At 36.7% G+C, this 21,968-nt stretch overlaps 1 protein-coding gene across 2 annotated transcripts; it reads left to right on the top strand.

Annotated features, from left to right (window-relative positions):
• The first annotated feature begins 1,926 nt into the window (after positions 1-1,926).
• Positions 1,927-19,116, top strand: DUSP19 (dual specificity phosphatase 19). 2 transcript variants are annotated; one of them, XM_061135095.1, is made up of 4 exons: positions 1,927-2,319; positions 7,324-7,370; positions 10,579-10,731; positions 16,161-19,116. In XM_061135095.1, the coding sequence occupies exons 1-4, from the start codon at positions 2,094-2,096 to the stop codon at positions 16,416-16,418; spliced, it is 684 nt and encodes a 227-aa protein (XP_060991078.1). In that variant the 5' UTR covers positions 1,927-2,093; the 3' UTR covers positions 16,419-19,116. The 2 variants fall into 2 exon arrangements, with proteins under 2 accessions (XP_060991078.1, XP_060991079.1); XM_061135096.1 differs by lacking the exon at positions 10,579-10,731.
• Positions 19,117-21,968: the final 2,852 nt, after the last annotated feature.

Raw genomic sequence — 21,968 nt, 5'->3', positions numbered from 1 at the left:
TCCCCAACTCCTACCTCTCAGCAGCACACTCCTGTCTTAGCTGTTGTTCTTCTACCTGCGGATCTCTTCAATTAGGTATCTACACGGCTAGCTCCTGCACTTCATTCAAGTATTGACTCAAACATCACTTTATCAGAGGAGAATTCTTTCACCAACCTGTAGCAAATAGCACACTGCCCTTTCACTCTGTTACCTTATTTCACTTAGTTTCTCTTTTTAGCTCTTATTTCAGGACCTAACATAGTTACAATTTATTCATTGATTATCTGTCCATCTACTCCCTCCATTTGGAAATGAGTTCCATAAAACAGGGGACTTTGTTTTTATTTATTGCTTATATCCCCAGGGACTACAACAGTGCCTGGCACATTGTAACTGCTCAATAAATATTTGTTAACACAGTTACTTAAGGGGCAGAACAGTATTCCATAGTAAACAAGAACTAAGGCTTTGGACTGAAACAAACCTAAATCTTACTTGTGGGTCAAACTTATGATCTGTGAAATGTAGGATATGTTATTTGCAATCTCTGCATTTGAGTTCCCTCAGCTGTAAAATGTAGGTAATTAAAATACAATGACCTCATAATAAATTTGGGGTGAGGCAAATGGGATAATGTGTTTAAAGTACCTGACATATAACACTTAGAATTTAAAAACTGCTTATAAGCACAGGACCTAGCATCTAGTGTGCTCAATAGTTGTTTTTTTTTTAATCACTTCATGATAAATACATGGAATAATATGTGGTCAGACTAGTTTTTGATGAAGACATACTTGTTTAAGTGATGCAAAAAAGTTATTGAGTTTTTCATTTTAGAGTGCCGGGTAGCTAGCTTGGGCTAATAGCTCACTCTTGTTAATAGGGAGAAATTTGGTTTAAATCAATCTCAACAACAACAAAAATTTCATTATGTGGTGTTGTGAATAAGTGTTCTTTAAGAGCAACTTTGTTACTTTATACATGAATTTATATGCTATGTGTAAGTCCATTCAAAGTTGCATTGTCTTTTAGGTGGGCTAAGAAAAGTTTCTATTTAAAGGAATTGGGATTTCTTGAGAAAAACAAATCATTCTTTTGTAATACATTCTATATTATTAGAATATAATATATTCTAATTATATATATAATATATAGAATTCTAGTTCTACATTTAATTCAATTATTAGAATAATCTATATTATTAGAATAATGATTCTAATTAAAGAATCATTCTATAATTGATGTTTAGTAAACGTGGATGTTTGCATCACCAATTTCTGAAACTATGTATGAAAAGACTGTTGCAATGCTTTTATAAAGACTGTATATTTATTGCATGAAGTCTTTTTCAGCAGTTTTACTGATAATGAAAATGCAGGCGAGAAATCGGGGGGGGGGAGGAATATATTAAGCTCTTGTTTATCTTGTTTATATACAATTAGAAAATTAAAAAGAAAGAAATTACTTTTGCAAATTTTATTTAAATTGTTACTAGCCTACATAACAGTGTTGTTTTATTTTTTTGAATCGAGTAAATGTTCCTCTTGGCAGTAACAGCAGAAAGAAAAGGTGTGAACACAGAAAGCGAAGTCTAACTTTTAACGTCTGCTGTAGCCCCCCGGATTAGCCTAAAAGCAGGCGAGCAGGCGCGGTAGCCTAACTAGAGCAGGAGGGATACCCAGGTCACCAACCACAAGTGCCACCGATCGAATATGTCCGGAAAACCACTGTTTTTAAGGTGCGAGGAAATACCAGCTCGGCAATTATCTCTTATATTTTACCAATCGGCGTGAATAAAAAAGATAGCTTTAAGCAGCAACAACAGGAAAGACCTCTGCCGGGAGAGCGTTCTCTCCCGCTAACAGGAAGGAGAAACAGCATCCAATCGGCGTCCCTTTCTCAACGGCCAATCAAACTTCTGCTTACATTGCGGCGCTGGGAAAAACGGAGCCGGGCTGTCTCGTCCCCCGGCGAGTGTCAGCTAGAGTTACCTGCCGGCCCGTGTGCCCACGAGGTTGTTTTTGTGACCTGAACACTAAGGGACGCTCAGTTCGGTCCCTCACTGTGCTGGCTGGATTTGCTTGTATTTGTTCCTAGCCACTGCTCAGGTAATGCACTCCCTTAAGCAGGAAATTAAGGCATTCTCCCGGAATAATCTCAGGAAGCAGTGCACCAGGGTGACAACACTAACTGGAAAGAAAATTATAGAAACATGGAACGATGCCAGAATTCATGTTGTGGAAGAAATAGAGCCAAGCGGCGGGGGAGGTTGTGGTTATGTGCAGGACCTTAGCTTGGACCTGAAAGTTGGTGTTATTAAGCCATGGTTGCTCCTGGGTGAGTATATTTGATTTGCCGCTGAATCGTTGAGTTCTTTTAACCTTATTACTTCTCATTTTTCTCCCTCGTATATAGTAGTCTGTGCTGTCAGCTAAAAGCTCCAGAAAATTGAAATGTTTCCTTTTCTGGGTATGGAACTTCACTAGCTGCCTAGGACTGTTTCTGCCACACTATGAACCTAAGAGGCATAGATTCTAGTAGAACGTAGCACCTGGAATTTGAATTTTAGAAAAGCGTTTTTCCTATTTTTCTAACTTGTCTGGAGGACAACACATTGGTGGTGTATTTTATTGGATTATGAAACGATATAGCTTTAAAAGATGATCAAATTAAAAATAATGCTTTTATTAAGCAAGACTACTAGTAATGAGGGTTAAAGTTGTAGAAAAGTTAATGCTTGAAAAGACAAGTGCTTGTTCGCCTGCCCTGGGGTTGCAACTATATGGAGTGCATGCCTCCTGTGGCCACATCTGTTCTTGGTGTCTGTTTTTGGACTGTTAGGAAGGTGGATTGTTATTTTGTAGCTATGACTCTGATGGTTTATGATTTCTTGCATTATGATAAATACAGATTCCCTGCACAACGCGTAATTCACAAATAGCAAATGAAGCACAGATATGAATGTGCAAACTTGTTAACTTGGCACAAATGTGATGCAGTGTTCTTAAAAAATAGTCAACAGTGTTTTAAGTAGGTTTGAATAATTTTTCATTTATGTATAAAGAAATTAAGACTTGGAAAAATCAATGATTTTTCAATATTTACATAGCCAAGCCCCTCTTGTGTAAAAAGAACACTGAATTGGGAGTCAGAAATAGCCAGTGAGATGGCTGTGTGATGTGCACACTCCTTTTAAAAGCTTTGTGAAACAGATCATCAGCTCCATTTTCCAGATTGGAATTGAACTTAACAATTGGTTAAATAACTTGCACAGCTCAAGTCTGATAACACTCCTGCTCTCCATCATTAACATATACTGCCTCAAAGTCCAGGCTTTGAGCCTCACTCTTCCTACTCTACTTACAGTAGATGAGCTAGTGCAAGTCATTAATTCTTTCTGGTGCTGCAAGAAACCATCTGTAAAACTGAAGTAAGGGTATCTGCTTAATCTTATAGGGTTGTCCTAAAGTTGTTGCAAAAGTTTTTTGAAACATATCAGTTGCAGTATACATTTGAGTTATTTATTGTAGCATGTATTGTGTGCATTGTTACATGACCTGTCTTTAAATTCACCAAATAAATATGTCCAGTTAGTTTCTGCAGCCCAGTGAAAAATTTAGTGGTCATTTAGTTAGTCTGAAAATTTCACCCAGGATTTGCACACCATTTCTAGGGAAGGAAATATATCCAGGCACATTTTTTGGTTATTTGGCTCCTATTGTAGTAACAATGGTTTAAAATAATTATGGTAGAATTTAAAAATATCATTCACTCAGAGTCTTCATGAACTTTCCTTATTTTTTAAATCTAGACTTATCCAAAGTGGGCTGATCAAGGTAGTCTTCTAAGACTGGCGTTGGAACCTTACCAGGATCTTGAATGAGTGGTGGGAGGGACTTCTGAAACTAGTCCTTACATGGTCTCCTCTTTGGATCAGGACATGAGATATTTTCATCAGGTACAACCTCCTTTCTTGGGAGAAGGAGATGGTTACAAGAGAGGGAGATGGTTACAAATAACTTATTCCGGAGGGACCTATGGATGGTTACATTTAAAGTTTTTCCAGGTGAATGATACAGGGGTTGTTTCTAGGTTGCTTCAAAAAGCTTCCTTATCTCTTCAAAGCAACACAGCTTTCACCTAGTACTACATGAAATTAAATATTACTTTGGGTAGTGGATAAAGAAGGTGGAAAGCTGTACAAATATGCTATATCTTTTTCAGTTTGCTCATAAATTCACCCAAGCTCCTGCATTTCAAAAATCTTACCTAGGACTTTTCTTAAATCCAACTTGATTTGTAAAAGTGGAAAATTCCATTTATCTTGGGTGGTTTTTAAAAGGTACATTACTTCTTGTTATGTCCATCTTGTTACAAAGTCACAATCAGTGACATTTTGAGATCTTTGCTTCAATTCTAGGTGAAAATTTGGGAATCCTTTATAAGGTTATAAGGGTTCCCTGGTGGCTCAGATGGTGAAGAATCTACCTGCCCTAAGACAGACTTGGTTTGATCCCGATTCGGGAAGATCCCCTGGAGAAGGAAATAGCAATCCACTCCAGTTTTCTTGGCTGCAGTCCTTGGGGTTGCAAAGAGTTGGACACAACTGAGCGACTAACACTTAAGGTTATGGAGGATTTCTGATATCTAGGAAACTCAGTATTTTTAGGAGGCAGATAATACATTAAATTTGTAAAGCTCTTTATTTTGTAAAATTCATTAATATTATTTTACCTTATCATTATAGAAATTTATGCTCCTATTTCTATCCATTTATGAACATTCACTCCTACAAATTTCCCCAAAACGTTTCTCTTTAGAATATTATTTATTTCCCTTTTCAGTAATGTAATAATATCTTTTTGGTTAGTTTCATTAATAATTTTTTTGGTCTATTTCTGTGATGATAAAAATAGAGATTTGTAAATTAAGACATGCTACATCAGAATTTATGCAATATTTGGTATTTTCATTAAAAACAGAATTCTAGAGATCTTACATAGCCTATTTTTTATGATACATATGATTTCAAAACACTGAACGTGTTAGAAGTCCCAACTCCAATAGCATGTAATATGCTTTCTAAATCAGTTACTTCATCTATAATATTTCCATAATAATTTTTGGCCAGGGTCATGAATATTATTGGGTTATGTCAATGTAAAATATAACTGTACATTATTATTATTAAACTTATTTCTTTAGTTGTAGTCCTATTCATCAACTTCTTTTTCTGTTATTTAAAATTACCGTACAGTTAAAATTGATTTGCTATTCAGTTCTATTAAATTTAACACAATCATAGATTCATGTTGCTACTGTTAAAATCGTAAAATTCTTAAAATTGGTATTTGTTTTAAAATGTTAATTAAGGTAGTTTATAAAAGGATACATTCTACTTTTTCAAAACAAAGGTTTAAATAACACATTGTTATAATGATTTAGAGTATTTCTTTTAATAATAAGTGTTTTTCCAACAAAAGCTTAATAGAAGACTGCAACACAAAGCAACCATTTAAAATTGGAGAAAAGCTAATGTTTATATCTAGAATTTAGAGAGAAGTAACATGAACTGAATACTACCAAGTATTAGATGACACACATAGGACAATTACATAAAGTCCATTTGTACTGACTAAAATTATCCGGCCACACTATTAACACTCTCCTTGTGTTTGAAGAGTCAGTTGCATTGGTCTCAAGAACACTAAATTTGAATTAATATATTCATAGCCTGGAAATCATTTTCAAAATGTAGCAACCAACTCTGAAAAATGACTAACTCATTCTGTTTGGGGTGTATATGTATTTAATGGAAATAATGAAAATATCCAGCTTCGAGAAATACAATAATGACAGTTGAGGGTAGAAAAAAAAAGTTTCATTCATGCATGTTTCTTTGTTTTCTTGTCTTTTTTCTATTGTAAGAAATAGAGTGGAATTATTATTTAAAAGATAGCATGCATATAAAACCACCAAATTTCAGGTAACTTACTTGAACCCATTTCTCCTCCTGGAGATGAATAGGACTTTCTACAGAAAACTGAGAATTTTTATTTTTAAATTATGAGATATTTCAAATGTGTAAAAAATTACAGACTATAGCAATTACATATCTACCATTAACAAATGTTAATATTTTGATAGGCTAAGTTCTAAGTAGAATAAAGTTGAATGTAGATTCAGTAAGGAGCCTGTGAGCTTTGTATTACCAAGAGAATATTGGCCAACCAGCATATTGCTGACCTTCCAGCTACCTAAAATCACATGGTAGAAGCTGGCAGATTTCCCAGACAGTTAAGGTGAAAAAAATGTTTTCTATAGAAATGGAACCTAATTCAGGAAAGTAAAATACTTGAAATCTTTAAATAATAAATGCTCTATTTTTTTCAGTTGTGTAGCTCACTTTATATTAACTAGTTATTCTCCTGTATAAACTTGCTTATTAACTAGAGTCATTTTTCAGATGTAGGAGATCTGGAAAGCCAACTTTCACAGGGAGAAACTAAAAAGGGTACAGCCCTAGTTGTGCATGGAACGTGGGTGGAACTCTGTAGACCAACAGTGTTTGCTCTAAGCTACTGAGTGTTCCCAGACGAGCTGGCACTAAATCATTTTCTGGGTGTCTTTTTAATATTCTTTTCTTCAGTTACAAAAGAAATAGATACTTACTATAAAAAGTACACGTGAGCATGAAGAAAAAAGTCAACCTATAATCTTACTGTAACATTTTGTTCTATGTACTTCCCGCCCATTTTTAAGCATATACATCGTATTTGTTTTTACAAAAATGATTGATGTTTTGTAACCTGCTTTTATCACCTAATATATTGAAAATATATTTCCATGCAATAAATATTCTTCTACATTTCTCATTTCAAAGGGCTGTATATATTTTCATGGGATATTCATCAAAAATATTCATCCTGTAAATACTTTTGGACTCTGAAATCCCACTTCTAGGGATTTTTCCTAAAAGTTCTGGATATTGCAAAGATTAGCTATTAGGATGTTCTTCACAGTATTGTTGGTAATACAAAATAAACCCCACAAAAACAAAACAAACAAAAATCCACCCAAACCCAGTGCCCCATCCGTGGCCCTAGGCCCATGGCTTCTAGGAAAAATTCCTAGAAGTGGGATTTCAGAGTCCAAACGTATTTACAGGATGAATATTTTTTGATGAATATTTCTGAATTATCTTTCAAAGAGTTGGATTCAGGTCCTCCCAAGATGTGTTTCTTAAAATAAATGAATAAGTAACAAAATTGTTACAAAATTCAGATTAAAAGTCAGGATAATTATTTTTCTGTTCAAGGTGATGTGATTTATTTCTTATAGGGTCACAAGATGCTGCTCATGATCTGGATACATTGAAAAGACTCAAGGTAAAAAGAAATGCAGCCCTGCATTACTGCAGCCCTGTTTATAATAGCAAATTATTGGAAGCAACCCACATTTCCATCAATAGGGAATTGGTTAAATGAACAATGACAGAATGCTATATAGTTTTTAAAACACACACACAAAAGTCTTTAAATACTGATATGAAAGGCCATTTTTAAATGGGGCCAAAAATCCCCACAGTGTTGCCTTTGTGTAAGAGAGTAAATAAAATGTTTGATATAAATATCTATCTTATAAGATATAAATATCTTTTAAAGATATCCTAAAAGAATATATGAGAAATGGATAAAGGTAGTTACCATATAGGTGGGCGATAATAGAGTGGAAAAGAACAGGTTGAAGAGCAAGACCTCTTAATTTTTTAAATAATGTTTTGATTTTTGAACGACTTCAAAAAATAAAATTTTGATATTGCCTAAATGTGAGGTTTAAGTGAGTTAACCTGTGTGCTTAGCACATGCTAAGTACTCAGTGAAGGGGCTGTTTGTATTATCCTTACTTTAAAGGGCATCCCAAGGTCAACCATTGAAAGGACCTCTGAAACTGCATTTGGGAAGTATGCTTGAATTACTAGAAAGGTTTTAGGCTACGTCACCACTACTACCATCTTGGGCTTCCCTGGTGGCTCAGATGGCAAAGAATCTGCTGCACTGCAGGAGACCTGGGTTTGATCCCTGGGTTGGAAGATCCTGTGGGGGAGGGCATGACAACCCACTCCAGTATTCTTGCCTGTCGAATTCTAGCAGTGGAGTCTGGCAGCCTACCGTCCTTGGGGTTGCAAAGACTGGGACATGAGTGAGTGACTAACACTTCCAGCACCACCACCATGACCTGTGACTGAGTACAGTTCTTTTCAAGCAGGATCATTGAATCAATACACATATAAACTGCATTTCCAAGCAGCTAAACTACCTAGACATTGGATAGTTTAATAGCCCACAATATTTGTAAAGCACTTTTACCTTTCAGCAGATTTCTCCAAGATTCTCATTTTGTCATCATCATAATCCCGTGATAGATAACAGATATATTCTGTAAGTGGTCAGACCTCATTTTTGGTCTTTGGGGGATGTAGAATATAGTTCTAAAGACAGGGCAAACATATCAGTATTATTCAACATTGGAATATCTATTATGTAATTAAAGGCAGAGTCATCCAGCCCTGGCCAGAGGAGTGGGAGGGTAACTTGACGTAGCCTGAGAAGCCGTCACCAGGGAAGGCAGAAGGACATTTCAGACACTATCTTCTAAAAATATTCTTCCCTTCTGTCTAGAATTCTCCCATCTCCCCCTCTTGAGTAGATTAGAGGCTTTTTTCTGTTGTTTTCCTTCACGAGGCAGTTAGGTTTGTAAATAGCTTATGGCCCTCTCTTCATGAGGTCTAGTTCCCTGAATATCTTAATCAATACTTTTGTGGCTGTGGACCACAGAAACCTGAGCAAGGAAAGAGAATGCACACGATGATCTCAGGGCTGGCGGACGAGGGCGGGGGCAGCGCTTTGGAACCTGGGAGGAGAGTGGCTGTGCCAGAGAACAGAAGGGCATCCACTGGCACACGGCCCCTCTCTGCACATCTGCTCTTCTTCTCATTTGGAAGCAGGGATCTTTCAGCTTCTCAGAACACTTAATACAAAATGACTGTCTTAAAGCTCTTGAGTGTGTGGATTATTCTAACTGTCTCATACACCTCTTTCTAAATTTCTTAAATCAGTCTAGCTTAAGTCAGGTGTCCACCAGAATCCAATTAGCTGTGTTGGGGGAAGGAGCGAGGCGCTGCCAGAGCCACACCTGTGAGGCTAGTGGGGGCAGGAAAGGCAGAATCCGATCCATTTAGCCTTTGGATTCTCTTAACGAACTTCCCGCGTGGCTTCTTCCTTTTGCTTGGGGGACTCCAGGAAAGGAGGTTGAACGCGTAGATGGAGGAGGAGGTTGCTCACATGTGCCATCTGAAAGCATATCTTTCACGACCATCCCATCTTTCAACCAGACTAATTCATCAGAATTTCTGGGTTTGAGACCTTGTGGCGTTGGTGCTTTTGAAAACCTCCCTGGGTGAGCAGTCACCCTGAAACCAAACCCAGCGCCCTGTGGTGTGACTTGCCGTCCAAGTTCAGAAGCAGCAGGAGAATCCAGAACTCAGGGTGTACCTATTGAACTTTTAAAAAGCTCACTGGGTAGTTCTAGTGTGTAGCCACACTTGAGAACGACTGTACTTAAAAAGAATACAAAAGGAAAGTAGGGGAATAAGTATTGAAAGGGAAGTTATTGCTACTAATGCACGTCCCTTACTTTAATTTTTTTATGGACATTAATTGATTTATTCAACAGATATTTTAAGTACTTTCTGTGGGAAGTTTCCTGCTCACTCACAGTGCTTACTTATAAAAGTGAGTAGGCTAAATATGGTCTCTACCCTGGTGGAGCTTCCAGTACAATGGGGGAGACAAACTTGGTGATAAGGGCTATTGTAGGGCACATAGAGGGTACTATAGGAGTATATGGGCTTCGCTGGAGGCTCAGTGTTAAAGAACCTGCCTGCCAAGCAGATGTGGGTTTGATTCCTGGGTTGGGAAGATCCCCTAGAGAAGGAAATGGCAACCCACTCCAGTATTCTTGTCTGGTACATCCCATGAACAGAGGAGCCTGGAGGGCTACAGTCCATGGGGGTCACAGAAGAGTCGACATGACATGGCGACTAAACAGCAGTAACAACCAATATGAGTGTGTAGAACCAGCACTTCTGGTGAGGGATGAGGCAGGCAGAGAAGGCTCCCTGAAGGAAGTGTTACTCAAGTGTGCATGTGTTCAGTCGTGTCTCACTTTTGTGTGAGTCCTTAGATCGTTGCCCAGCAGACTCCTTTGTCCATGGAATTTTCCAAGCAGAAATACTGGAGTGGGTTGCCGTTTCCTCCTCCAGGGAATCCTCCCGACCCAGGGATTGAACCTCCGTCTCTGGCATTTCCTTCATTGCAGGCAGTTTCTTTACCACTGAGCCACCGGGGAAGCCCAAGTGAGTCATGCTTAAATTATGTATTATTGTTACAGATCTCAACATCTCAGTTTAATTAACCTAATTAATTAACCTAAGTGACCTAATTAGGTTTAATTTTATTTAAACCTAATTTTTTAGGTTTAATTAACCTAATTCATGTGAATTTTTTAAAAAATTACCTTTTTTTTCTCTTTAAGGTGACTCATATTCTCAATGTTGCATATGGAGTTGAAAATGCTTTCCTCAATGACTTTATATATAAGAATATTTCTATATTGGATCTGCCTGAGACCGATATCCTATCTTATTTTCCAGAATGTTTTGAATTTATAGAACAGGCAAAAATGAAGGTAAGTTTGGTGTTGATTCACAGTTCCTAAAGAACAGAAATTTTAAAATATTGGTCCATTATCCGCTTCTTTCTGTAGTGAATGTGTAAGAGCTATTATGAAATTTCCCCTTCAACAATATTTCGTTAATTCCTACAATTGTTCAGTCCTCCAGTTGCTCGTCTTCCCATGAGGTCCTTACTTTGAACTTTATTTTCTTGCATTTACTCACTGTTACTGCTCTGACTGCGTTGGGCCGTGACTGTGGCATCGGGCTCACCTTGCAGCCCGTGGCGTCCCTGTCGCTGGGGCACTCGGGCTCCAGAGTGCATGGGCTCTGCAGTTGTGTGCAGACTCCAGAGCGCGCATGCTCTGTGTTTTGCGGCACTCAGACTCTCTAGTTGAGGAGCACAGGCTCGGTAGTTGTGGCATCTGGGCTCAGTGGCCCCATAACATGTGGGATCTTTGTTGTAACCAGTGATTGAACCTACATCCCCTGCATTGAAAGGCAGATTCTTAACCAGGGGACCACCAGGGAAGTCCCTATTTTTTAACTTTAATTTCTCATCTTCTTATGCCTTCCTAAGAAATGTCAGGATTTAAAATTTTCTGCTCAACTGGGTTGGCCAAAAAGTTTGTTTGGGTTTTTCTGTAACATCTTATAGAAAAATCCAAATGACCTTTTTGGCCAACCCAATGCTAAGGTTCCTTTTGATCGTCTCTAACCATCTACCCTTTGACCACTTTGCGAGGTAATCAGGTGAACTATGGAACAGAGACTGCTCTGGTCCTTAGTGTATTTATGAAGATGAATATTACTGATTGTTTGAAAATGCTGATCAAAAGCTGTCCATTGGTTCTCTGACTTTAGAAAACCCACAGAAAATACAATACTTTAATCTTGGTACTAGATCCAAGGGAACACTCTGACAGGCAGGGCTTCTAGGTTGGCTTTACCAATTATTATGCCTTGAAATTATATCATTTTTAGTCAATATATAACTCTTATAAAATTTATGTGAGATAAATAGATGGAAATATAGAAGCACTTATAGAGAAAAGTTAACTGTCATGGAGCACTTGGCAATAAATGATAGTTAACATTATAGCTTAATTAAGTTCTAATGATTTTCTTTCTACCTTATCTCCTTACCTCTCTCCTTCCTTTCATTTAGTAGTATTTATTGAGTGCCTTATATGCCCAACACTGTTCTAGATACCTTCCTCTAGATTGCTGGAAAAATATTAAACTATTCAACCTTATTTAATATTAGATATTTGGATAGAAAAAAAGGAAGAGGTTTTCTAATTCAAAGCCTGATATTGGCCACTCTTTTAGCTTGTGAAAAATTATATAGATTCTAGACTGTCACATGCCAGTGTACCAGCTAATAGTGTTAGAAATAAAAGTGATAATGTTTCTGTGTTAGCTGCTTTTCTAAGGAGATATATAATATGCCTTAGATGGTAATGGAAAAATGTAAACATTATTCATATTTATATTCATATTAGACATATTAGACATGTCATATTAGACATTAAACATATACATGTTTCAAGTAAAAAGTGAAAGGGATAAGAGTTAATTAAAGTGGTCCTTAGTTTGGGTTTCTCAGAAAACAGAACCTGAGGCAAGGATTTAGAGCTGATGCTTCATTTGAGAGGTGCAGTCCCTAGGCAGTGAGAGTGAGAAGAAAGGGAAGTGATTCTGAAAAGGATGAGGAGCAATGTAAGATGATGCTTTTACCCTGCTGAGCGACAGCTTCACAATGAGCTGATAGCGAAATAGCTGGTTCCTTGGCAAGGTGGTACCCAAGACACCCCCAGGCAGGGAATCCAAAGACACTGCACCTCAGTACAGATTTTGGGAGATAGAGAAGAGAGAGAATTTACCTGCCTGGCTCTCTTCAGCTCCTGTGTCCCATTGGTCAGAGTTTACACATGGAGAGGTAACTAACCCCACAGTTCCAGGTTACAGCACCCCACTTTTTCAGCAGCCACCTTGAAGGCCTGTGGTGTGACTTGCCATCCAAGTTCAGAAGCAGCAAGAGAATCCAGAACTCAGGGTGTACCGGCCCATGCAGAGACTGACATGGGGGAAGAGCCAGGGGTTCTTAGGGAAGCAGAACTCAATAGGCCTGTGGGAAACAGTCAGCCACAGAGGCGGCAGCCGAGGTGGAACCAGCTGAGGGTCCATGTGATGATGGCATCAAGGGAATCTGAGGAGATGCCTGAACTGTTTCTTCTGTAAGATACATTTGAATTCTCTACTGTGTTCTAATTTCTCAAGCCTTATGTGTTTTACTGGAACCTTAGCCTCAGCCATTATTTCCTTACCCTGGAAACTCTTTATTGTTTAGATAATGCACATTTAACTTTAGCAATAGAATTCTTGAATTTTCTTCATTCTGTTTTTTGTTTTTTTTCCCTAGAAGAAATCTCTTCATGATTTTGCCTGTTGTATATTCAGGTATTATTAAATGTGATTACTCGGTGAATTGCCTATTTCAAAACTACCTTTCTAGGCCCTAGTTTGTTGTTTTCGTCTTTTCACATATACCTGCCAAATAGAATGTCTTTCATTTCCCCATGTCTTTCCTCATTTTCCTCTGTAGTTATAAAACCCTGTTTGTTTGGTTTCTCTGTCCTTCTTGTATCTCCACCCAATATGTTATCTGCCAGGCTTATGCCCAAAGGGACAGAAATACACATGACATGCTAGTAGTGAGATAACTTCCATAGGTTCAAGAGTTCTTTTACTTGAGTATTTACTTGATCCCCTTTTTTATGTGCAAAAGATTTTGTTTGTTAGTATGAAATGTGTATTTGATATTCCACATTTACTTTATTAATTATAAGATGTGAGTTTTAAAACATGTAAGTAGTTTATACATTGGAAAAATATAGATAAGTAAAATTAAGATCACCCATTTTCATCAATACATATAACCATTTGTAGTATTTTTCAATATATCAAAAGACTCATTTTTTAAAAAAGATCTGAACTTGATCTGTCAAAAAATATGAGTTACCTATTCTGAGAAGATAGAAGGGATGTATCTTTAGGATACATGTATCTAAAGGATGCTGCCTTTAAGGAGCTGGCCATCTAATTGAAAAGCTATTAATAACAACATGAGAACAAAGCAGGCTACATAGAACGGAAATACTATAATTCCTGTCTGCCCATAGCAAAATGGTGATATGATTTTGTAAGAGAATGTTTTCTCAAAATGCATAGCAAAATTTTTTTGTTTAGCAGACATTTATGGAATATCTACTATGTGCCAAAAATTGCACTAAGTACTAGGCATAAAAAGATGTCTTGCATATTCCTCCTGCCCTCCTCTCATGCAGAGAGACAGGCTTCTTAGAAGCCATGGTTAACTGGACCAAGGAGAGGAAAAAGCCTTTTAAGCATAGGACAACAGCAAATGCAAAAGAAAAATTGCTTTATAAATTATTTAATTGTAATTACTTTGAATTCTTGAAAGGGGATATGAAGCTAGTAGTTTCTTTGGAAATACTTTCAAGGGCAGTATGATACCCAAGGAATAAGAGGTAAATAAATTCAAAGGCTGTAGAAACTAACAGAAAAGTATCTGTTACATAAAGAAGGTAAGAGAGAAGAAAACACTAACATTATTAAATAATAGCTAAAACTGATTACACTGTACTAAAAATAAAGCTAGTTTCATTTTCAAAAGCATATGTGTAGATCATAAGATAGCGATAACTGATACATAGTCAGGAAACATTGAAAATTACACTGGAGGGTAATTATTAATGTTATGAGCCCAGGTTTTTTTTGAAAATCTAATTTGTTTCACGTTAAGAGAAGTTCATTAATAGTGGGACTTCCCTGGTGATCCAGAGGCTCAGACTCTGAGCTCCCACTGCAGGGGTCCCTGGTTTGATCCCTGGTCAGGGAACTGGATCCCACGTGCCACAAGAAATGATTAAAGATACTGCCAGCTGCAAATAAGACATGCTCCAGCCAAATAAATAAATAAATATTATTTTTAAAAAGGAAGTTCCTTATGTTGTACTTATGTATTATAAAAATAATAAAGGAAAATGGAATAATAAGCCCAAAAAAAAAAATAAATAAATAAAAAGGAAGTTCCTTAGCAGTGTCCATTGGTTACTGTAATATGATTTTAAAATGTCTTAAGTCTCATTAAAAAGAGCCATTGTACAAAGTGAGAAAAGTTCTGTATATGCAGAGTGAATATTTTTGTTTTGGTTTTCTAATGCAGAAACAATTAATATCTGGAAATGACTCTGAAATATATAAATATAAACAATTGAAATTGTCTTTTTGGTATGAGAATTTTTAAAATATTAACTAATCTTGTGAATTATCTTTCTTTCTTGAAGTGAGATACATTTGCTACGCTTGTTATAATAGACCAAGGAAAGGAATTTTGCAACAAATTTATGCATCTAAGAACTACCTTGTAAAATAATCTAATAAACCATGAACATAGCATTGTTAATGTATTCTTTGGGCAGAGTTTTCAGTTTTAAGGTTTTTTCTCCCCTTCCCTGTTCCCATGTTGTTTGTACAAAAAAAAAAAAAAAATCAAGAAATGAAGTAACTACAATATCTGGTTCTGTAGGGTGTGCTCACCATTCACTACATTTCATCAAGATCATTAACTTTTAACAGGCCTGAGATAAGCCAACCTGTATCAGTGCTGATCCGTCAGATATATCACATTCATTATTAATGCAATATTACCCCCCTTGGCATCCGTCCTGCACTGTGTCCCTTTTCGCTTGTAAAGTATCATTTGCAAGTTACCTGAAACGTTTTGCATTTATTGACCTCATTCTGGTGTCTAATTACCTTTTCCGCTTCATGTTGTCATGAGCTATTTGAGTCAACATTTTACTGCCTCATAAGTTTAGCTATTTTTTTAGGTTATTTCCCTCCAGAATAAAATAGATCCAAAAGAAGAACATTTTTTTCCTTACTGATCATTTTATAGATAGATTTCTAAGCCAGTGGCACTACTTTCTTTATGGGAACAGTACATGTACCTAGTATATAAGCTTTCTGTGTAGTTTATGATTGTGGTTTTATTTATATTTCCACACATACTTCCTCTGATTTTTCTCTTATTTATAGGCCTGTGGCTACTGAGTTACTAGGCTTTTATGTTTACTTTACTAGATTACTTCAGGGTAATAAAAGATAATTTCAGAATTCCAAATATATCATCAAAGCATTTCAAACCTGGGAAGTGGGAAAAGGTGTTGATTAATTGATTGATTGTTTTTTTCCATTCATTCCCTACAGTGCATTGGTTTCTGATGATTGAATAAATTGAGTCAAATAAATTGATGAAGTGAATATTTTTATCTTATAGTTTTTAAATAGTATAAGATTTCAGTACAACTTTTCTTAAGTAAATAATGAAGATTTTTGTTTGGTTTTATTATAGGATGGAGTGGTTCTTGTTCATTGTAATGCAGGAGTTTCCAGGGCTGCTGCAATTGTAATAGGCTTCTTAATGAATTCTGAAGAAATCTCATTTACCAGTGCTTTTTCTTTGGTGAAAAATGCAAGGCCTTCCATATGTCCCAATGCTGGCTTTCTGGAGCAGCTTCGTACATATCAAGGGGGCAAAGAAAGCAATAAATGTGACAAACCACAGGAATTAGAAGAAGCAACAGTTCCTGAGTTACATTCTAGCCGATGAAGGACAACTGTAATTTCTGAGTTGGTCTCTAGAGCCACCTTCCCTCCTCTTTTGGAGAGTAAACTAGTAGAAACCTCCTTTTCTCATGCTTTTTTTTTCAAGCGGAAATAGAGGTCAATTGATCGTCCTAAAGTAGGGTATAAATAAATTTTTAAATTATATCATGTTTTATAATGTGGGATTAAATGCTTCTTTGATTTGCTAAGGGAAAATAACAATGTATTACCAATAATTGATTTCTGTAGAAAGCAAAGCTTTACACATTTCAAGTCTGTATTAAAGCATGAAAGATTAAATTAGTTGATTAAAACTTCTGGTAGTTTTCTATGCCAGCAACTATTTCCATGAAAGAAAAAACATGAAGTGCTATGAAGAAGGCAAATTTCTTTGTAAAGAATTTAAGGTTAAAAAACAATACCTTAAACCTCCCCAAAAAGGCAACCAAAATTTTACACAATACTTACCTAGTAGTTACATTATTCACAAAATTTTTATGTCCTTTTATGAAAATGCACCCACTTTTCATTTTGCTTTTTAAATTATATTCCGTGTTTATTTTTAAACATTTTTGTATAGCTCTTCCATTATTGTGAGCATATGGTTCTTTAATTAGGTGTTAGTCTCTTCCATTGTGTACTTTTTATTCTGGGTTCCTAGCATTCTGTTTTTGGATTCCATGTCATAATTTTCTGATCTCCTTGAATCTGTAGGAAAGTGTTTCTAACTGAAGAATCATTTTTAAAATGTGATCTGTTTTCTAGTTCGGTATTCTACTAGGGAACATATTTTTAAGGAAAGAACACTTATGGTTTTGTAAGAAATTTTGAATACATTTTTAGAAAGCCCAAAATCATTTACAATTTTATTTCTGGCCAGAGGCTTTGAATGGTTTCTTTTTTTTAGTACGTCTCCATGTTGGCAAGGCTAAACTCTGTTCGTTATGAATTTGCTTAAAGGTATGCTTTAAATTATTCAGAATAAAATGCACTTAAAATTAATTATAATAATTAAGATAGAATTTAAGAGCTTTCAAGTAGACCTGCATGACTTGGAAAATAACATTGCCCTGTAGGTTTTAATAAGAAAATCTTGAGCTCTTCTTAGATACACATTATAGAGAGCAAGCATTTTCCTATACATAAGTTGGAAAATGCACATTGAGCACATCTGTGCATTTGAAAAAGCAGGCTTTCTTATGCTGACAGGAGCAAAAAGTAGAAGCGATAAATGCAAATTATGTTTTAAGATTGCTTATAGCCTGACAAGATGTCATCATGTGCAAAGCTATGAACTTTCCATCTGTTAAGAAGCAGCATAAGTATAATCAACCTACAGTAAGCTGTCTGAAGCCTAACAAGGCAGACAGAATCCTCTTAAATATGAGACTGGTGTATAATATTGTCTTTATAGTTAATATTGCTGAGGATTTGCTGGGTAAACCTTGTCTGGTCATGTGTAAGTATTTATTTAAATACATTTTCCTTTGTTATTGTTATTTAGTTTTCAGCCATTAAATGTTGTGAACATGAAGCCTTAAATAGAACGTATTCCTTATGGATAGTTTATTTTTGTCTGTAGTTATATGTTGTTGCCGGTAGTGATATGGTTACAGTGCAAACATGTATATTCTGGCACATCTACAGAAGGGCATTGAGCATCAATTTTGTTTTCTCTTAAATGACACTAGTTTGCTGTATCCAAAATAAATCAGTGAAGGGAATTCAGTCTTTTAAATGAGGGGTATTATGTAAGGCAATGATAGGTTATACATGTAACATGTTTATTTGGCTTCCCATGAGTATGTCACTCTGTCACACCTAGTTATTTACAAAAAGGAGCTTTATTACTATGATTCTCTATTTCACATATTATAGAAAAAGTGAAAGTGTTAATTGCTCAGTCGTGTCCGACTCTTTGTGACCACATGGACTGTAGCCCATTAGGCCCCTCTGCCCATGGAATTCTCCAGACAAGAATACTGGGGTGGGTAGCCATGTCCTTTCCGGGGAATCTTCCCAACACAAGGATCAGACTTGGGTCTCCTGCAGGCAGATTCTTTACCATCTGAGCCACCAGGGAAGCCCTCACATATTATGAACAGATCTCAAATATACATCTGTTTTGAGGGAGTGATAAAACTATTTCAAGGCCTTTGTGCCTCTATTTTAAAACAGATTTCCCTATTTTAGAAAGTCTCCTTCAAAGGTAAATTCTCCAAAGATTCTGGAATGTAGCAAGTATAAATCATAGTATTGTCCTTTTACCTTACACAGTAAACTGGGTGAGTTAACACCTTTACAAGCAAACCCACAATACATTAAAAAAAAAACACAAAAACCAGAAATGTGGCACAATGAATTATTTGATTTTTTCCAGCTGACCCTAAGTAGTTGATTTTTCTGCCCAAAGCCTCCTGAACATATTTAGTTACCTATAGTTATTTAACACTTAATTTTTTTTTTTTTATTTAACACTTTAAAGCAGAATATTTTAAGGTTTTATATTCATATGTTACATGCAATGGTATTTACAATGAACACATTTTTGGTTTGTCTTCATTGACATACTTAAAACAGTTTCAACTTTTCTACTTCAAGTGAAACTTTGGCTTACTGTTTTGTATCCATATTTATAATGTGCCCTTTATTGTTTCTGGGTATTGATATACTTTAATAAAAATAATAAATTTACTATTTCTTCCGTTAGTATCTTTACTTCTTTGAGGTTATTTGTTTTAAAAGACTTGCCATTAAATTCTGGTTTTAAAAAATCTTGGTGGCAAAACACTGAGTTATATGTTTTAGAATATAAATTAGTTTAAAGGTCTGTGGGAATTTGATGCTCCAGCCACCTCAAGAAGTGAAAAGCTAAAGTCAGTTCTTGTAATTGGCATTACTGTGGATAAATTGGCAGTGAAAATTCAATTGCATATCCTAGTACTTTAAGTCAAGAGATGATGCTAAATTACTCTCAGATTAAGCTGAGATTTGCATTCTTAGTAAAACCTTCTCTGACCACCTTATTTCAAGCTGCTTCCATCCTTAACACTTATATCTACCTTTCCCTGTTTTATTTACTGCATATCCCTAATTGTCACCAAAATTGTATATATTTTTATTTTGTTGCTTTTCCCATCAAAACTTGGGCTCCCCGTGGGGGCAGAGATTTTTACTATGTTGTTTATCTGTACCATTGTGTACCCCATAACAGGCACTCAGACATTTCTTGTTAGAAAGAAGAGAGGGAGGCGGGAAGGAAGGAAAAGAACTGATGCATGTTGTTGTGCCAGCTTCACAGTGCCCACTGCAGGTCATCAGTCATGCTCTGGCCGGTGAACTGCAAGTTACATCTGTGGCCGTGTCAGTGCATGAGGGCGACAGCGGGGAACGTGAGTAACAGGTCTGATACAGGACCACATAGCACCCTACACAACAGAAAGCATGAGTGTCCTTTTTAAGTTCTGAACAATTTTCTTTCTCCTTTTTGGCCATGCCCACAGCTTACAGGATCTTAGTTCCCTGATCAGGGATTGAACCCGCGCCCCCTGCAGTAGAAGACTGGAGTCCTGACCACTGGACCGCCAGGAAATTCCCTCAATAATTTTCTACCAAAGTTATTTAGAAATTAAAAATTTGATCAAACATCCAGCAAGAGTATCCAGGATATGGTATTTTGCTTTCAAGCAAGATATGAAAGAAAAGTGGCTTATGTGCCAATTATCCATTTACTGTCTCAGCTCCAAATCCACTCATAATTGTGTCTATGAAAAGGAGGATGGGCAATTTACATACCTCTCTCTTGACAGTGGCTGTGACGTTGAGCTTTGTCAGTAGAAGGAGCTATGTGTGGGAGAGCCCTTTCAGGAGGAAGGGTCATTTCTACTGGGCTTGGTGTGCTTTCAAGGCAGGCTGCTGCAGTTCAGATAGACTCCAACAGTGCCCACAGCTTCTCCACCACCTAGTTAGTCCTGGGAGCCAGGCTTCTTGAGCACCCCGCGGCAGCAGCTTTCCCAGGGAATTCCCTGGGGTGGTTTTATAGCAGGGCTTCCCTTGTGGCCCAGCTGGTAAAGAATGCGCCTGCAATGTGGGAGACCTGGGTTTGATCCCTGGGTTGGGAAGATCCCCTGGAGAAGGGAAAGGCTACCCACTCCAGTGTTCTGGCCTGGAGAGTTCCATGGACTATGTAGTCCATGGGGCTGCAAAGGGTCGGACACGACTGAATGATGTGAAATACCTCCTTGTCGACAGCTTTGCCTGGCATCCTAGAGGGTGCATTTCCAGAAAGTTCTTCCATATCTCTGCCATTCTGTGAGCCATGGCTTCACTCTGCAACAAGATCCAGGTTTCAACCCTGGGAGACTTTTTCCTTAAACACTTCCCCAGTGGTGGTGACTGTTATTTATATCCGCTCTTCCTGTGCTATTGTTTAGAGCACTTTCCTTCTTCCTTTCTAACCGATCGCTCATTACTCCAATCCTATTATAGTTAATAAACTTTTATATTAAACTTTGCCACTTTTATTGTGTGGTTTATCTCCAGATGGACCTAGGCTGTCTAGCCTATAATTTACAGTCAATTATTTTAATAATTATCCTTGTGGAGTGTTTCTGGTAGCAGGTCAAGCTATGTTACAACCATGCAACTTATGATAATAAAGGCTCAAATAGTAATTAATGTTGTAGGACTATTTTTTGAGAGAATAATTGTATGAATATTAACAGTGTTCTGTTTAAGGGTATAAACACAATGACCTGATTTTGCTAATGCTTCTTGTCTACAGAGTGGTGAATTCTTCAAAGTTAAAAAAAAATGAAAACACATATAGTGTACTTTGCTATTGCTCTTGTGTTTTCACCCACTCCTCCCATTTGTATATCATACCAGGAGGGGAGGAAATTGCTTTCAGTGCTTGAACTGAATTCTCACTGCCCTCTTTGCTTAGTCCAGTTGTACTACTAAATTTGTGAATCCACTTACTAATAGTTGTAATTACTGATAATGCAACTTTGTGAACTCGGGGTAAATGAAGACAGCTAACGTCTCACTACTAGTGGTGTGTGTGTGTGTGTGTGATGTTTATACACACACACATGTATATTTATTTTTTGTAATAGCAAATGCTTTTATAAGTGCTCACAAACAAAAAGTTCCCTACATTTTTTCTAGAATTGGCATACAGCTTACTATGTATAAGTTATAGCTTTACTATGTGTAAGTTAGAGCATTCTCCCGTTCCTCTTAAAAAAAAAAATCTGGTATAATAATTGCCTATCTTCAATTTTATGACACTGTCACAGCATGTCTTAAATATAACTGATCTTGCTTTGGGAATATCACTAGCAGATTTTCCTAGTATTTTTCAATATAAAAAATGATTTTTTTTTTTTTTTTTCACATTCAGGGACTCCCCTGCATGTCAAATACTGTGCTAGGTGCTAGGGATATGATTAGCAAAACAGTCAAAAATCCTTGCCCCCATGGAGCTTGCATTCAAAGTAACACCACTGTATAATAACCAGATACATCTACATTGATCATTCAGCCTTCTCCT

Source organism: Dama dama, chromosome 33 (assembly GCF_033118175.1).
Source record: "Dama dama isolate Ldn47 chromosome 33, ASM3311817v1, whole genome shotgun sequence".
NCBI classification, from domain to species: Eukaryota; Metazoa; Chordata; class Mammalia; order Artiodactyla; family Cervidae; genus Dama; species Dama dama.
Note: the sequence above shows the minus strand (reverse complement) of the source record. Positions and strands in the feature narration are given on the sequence as shown.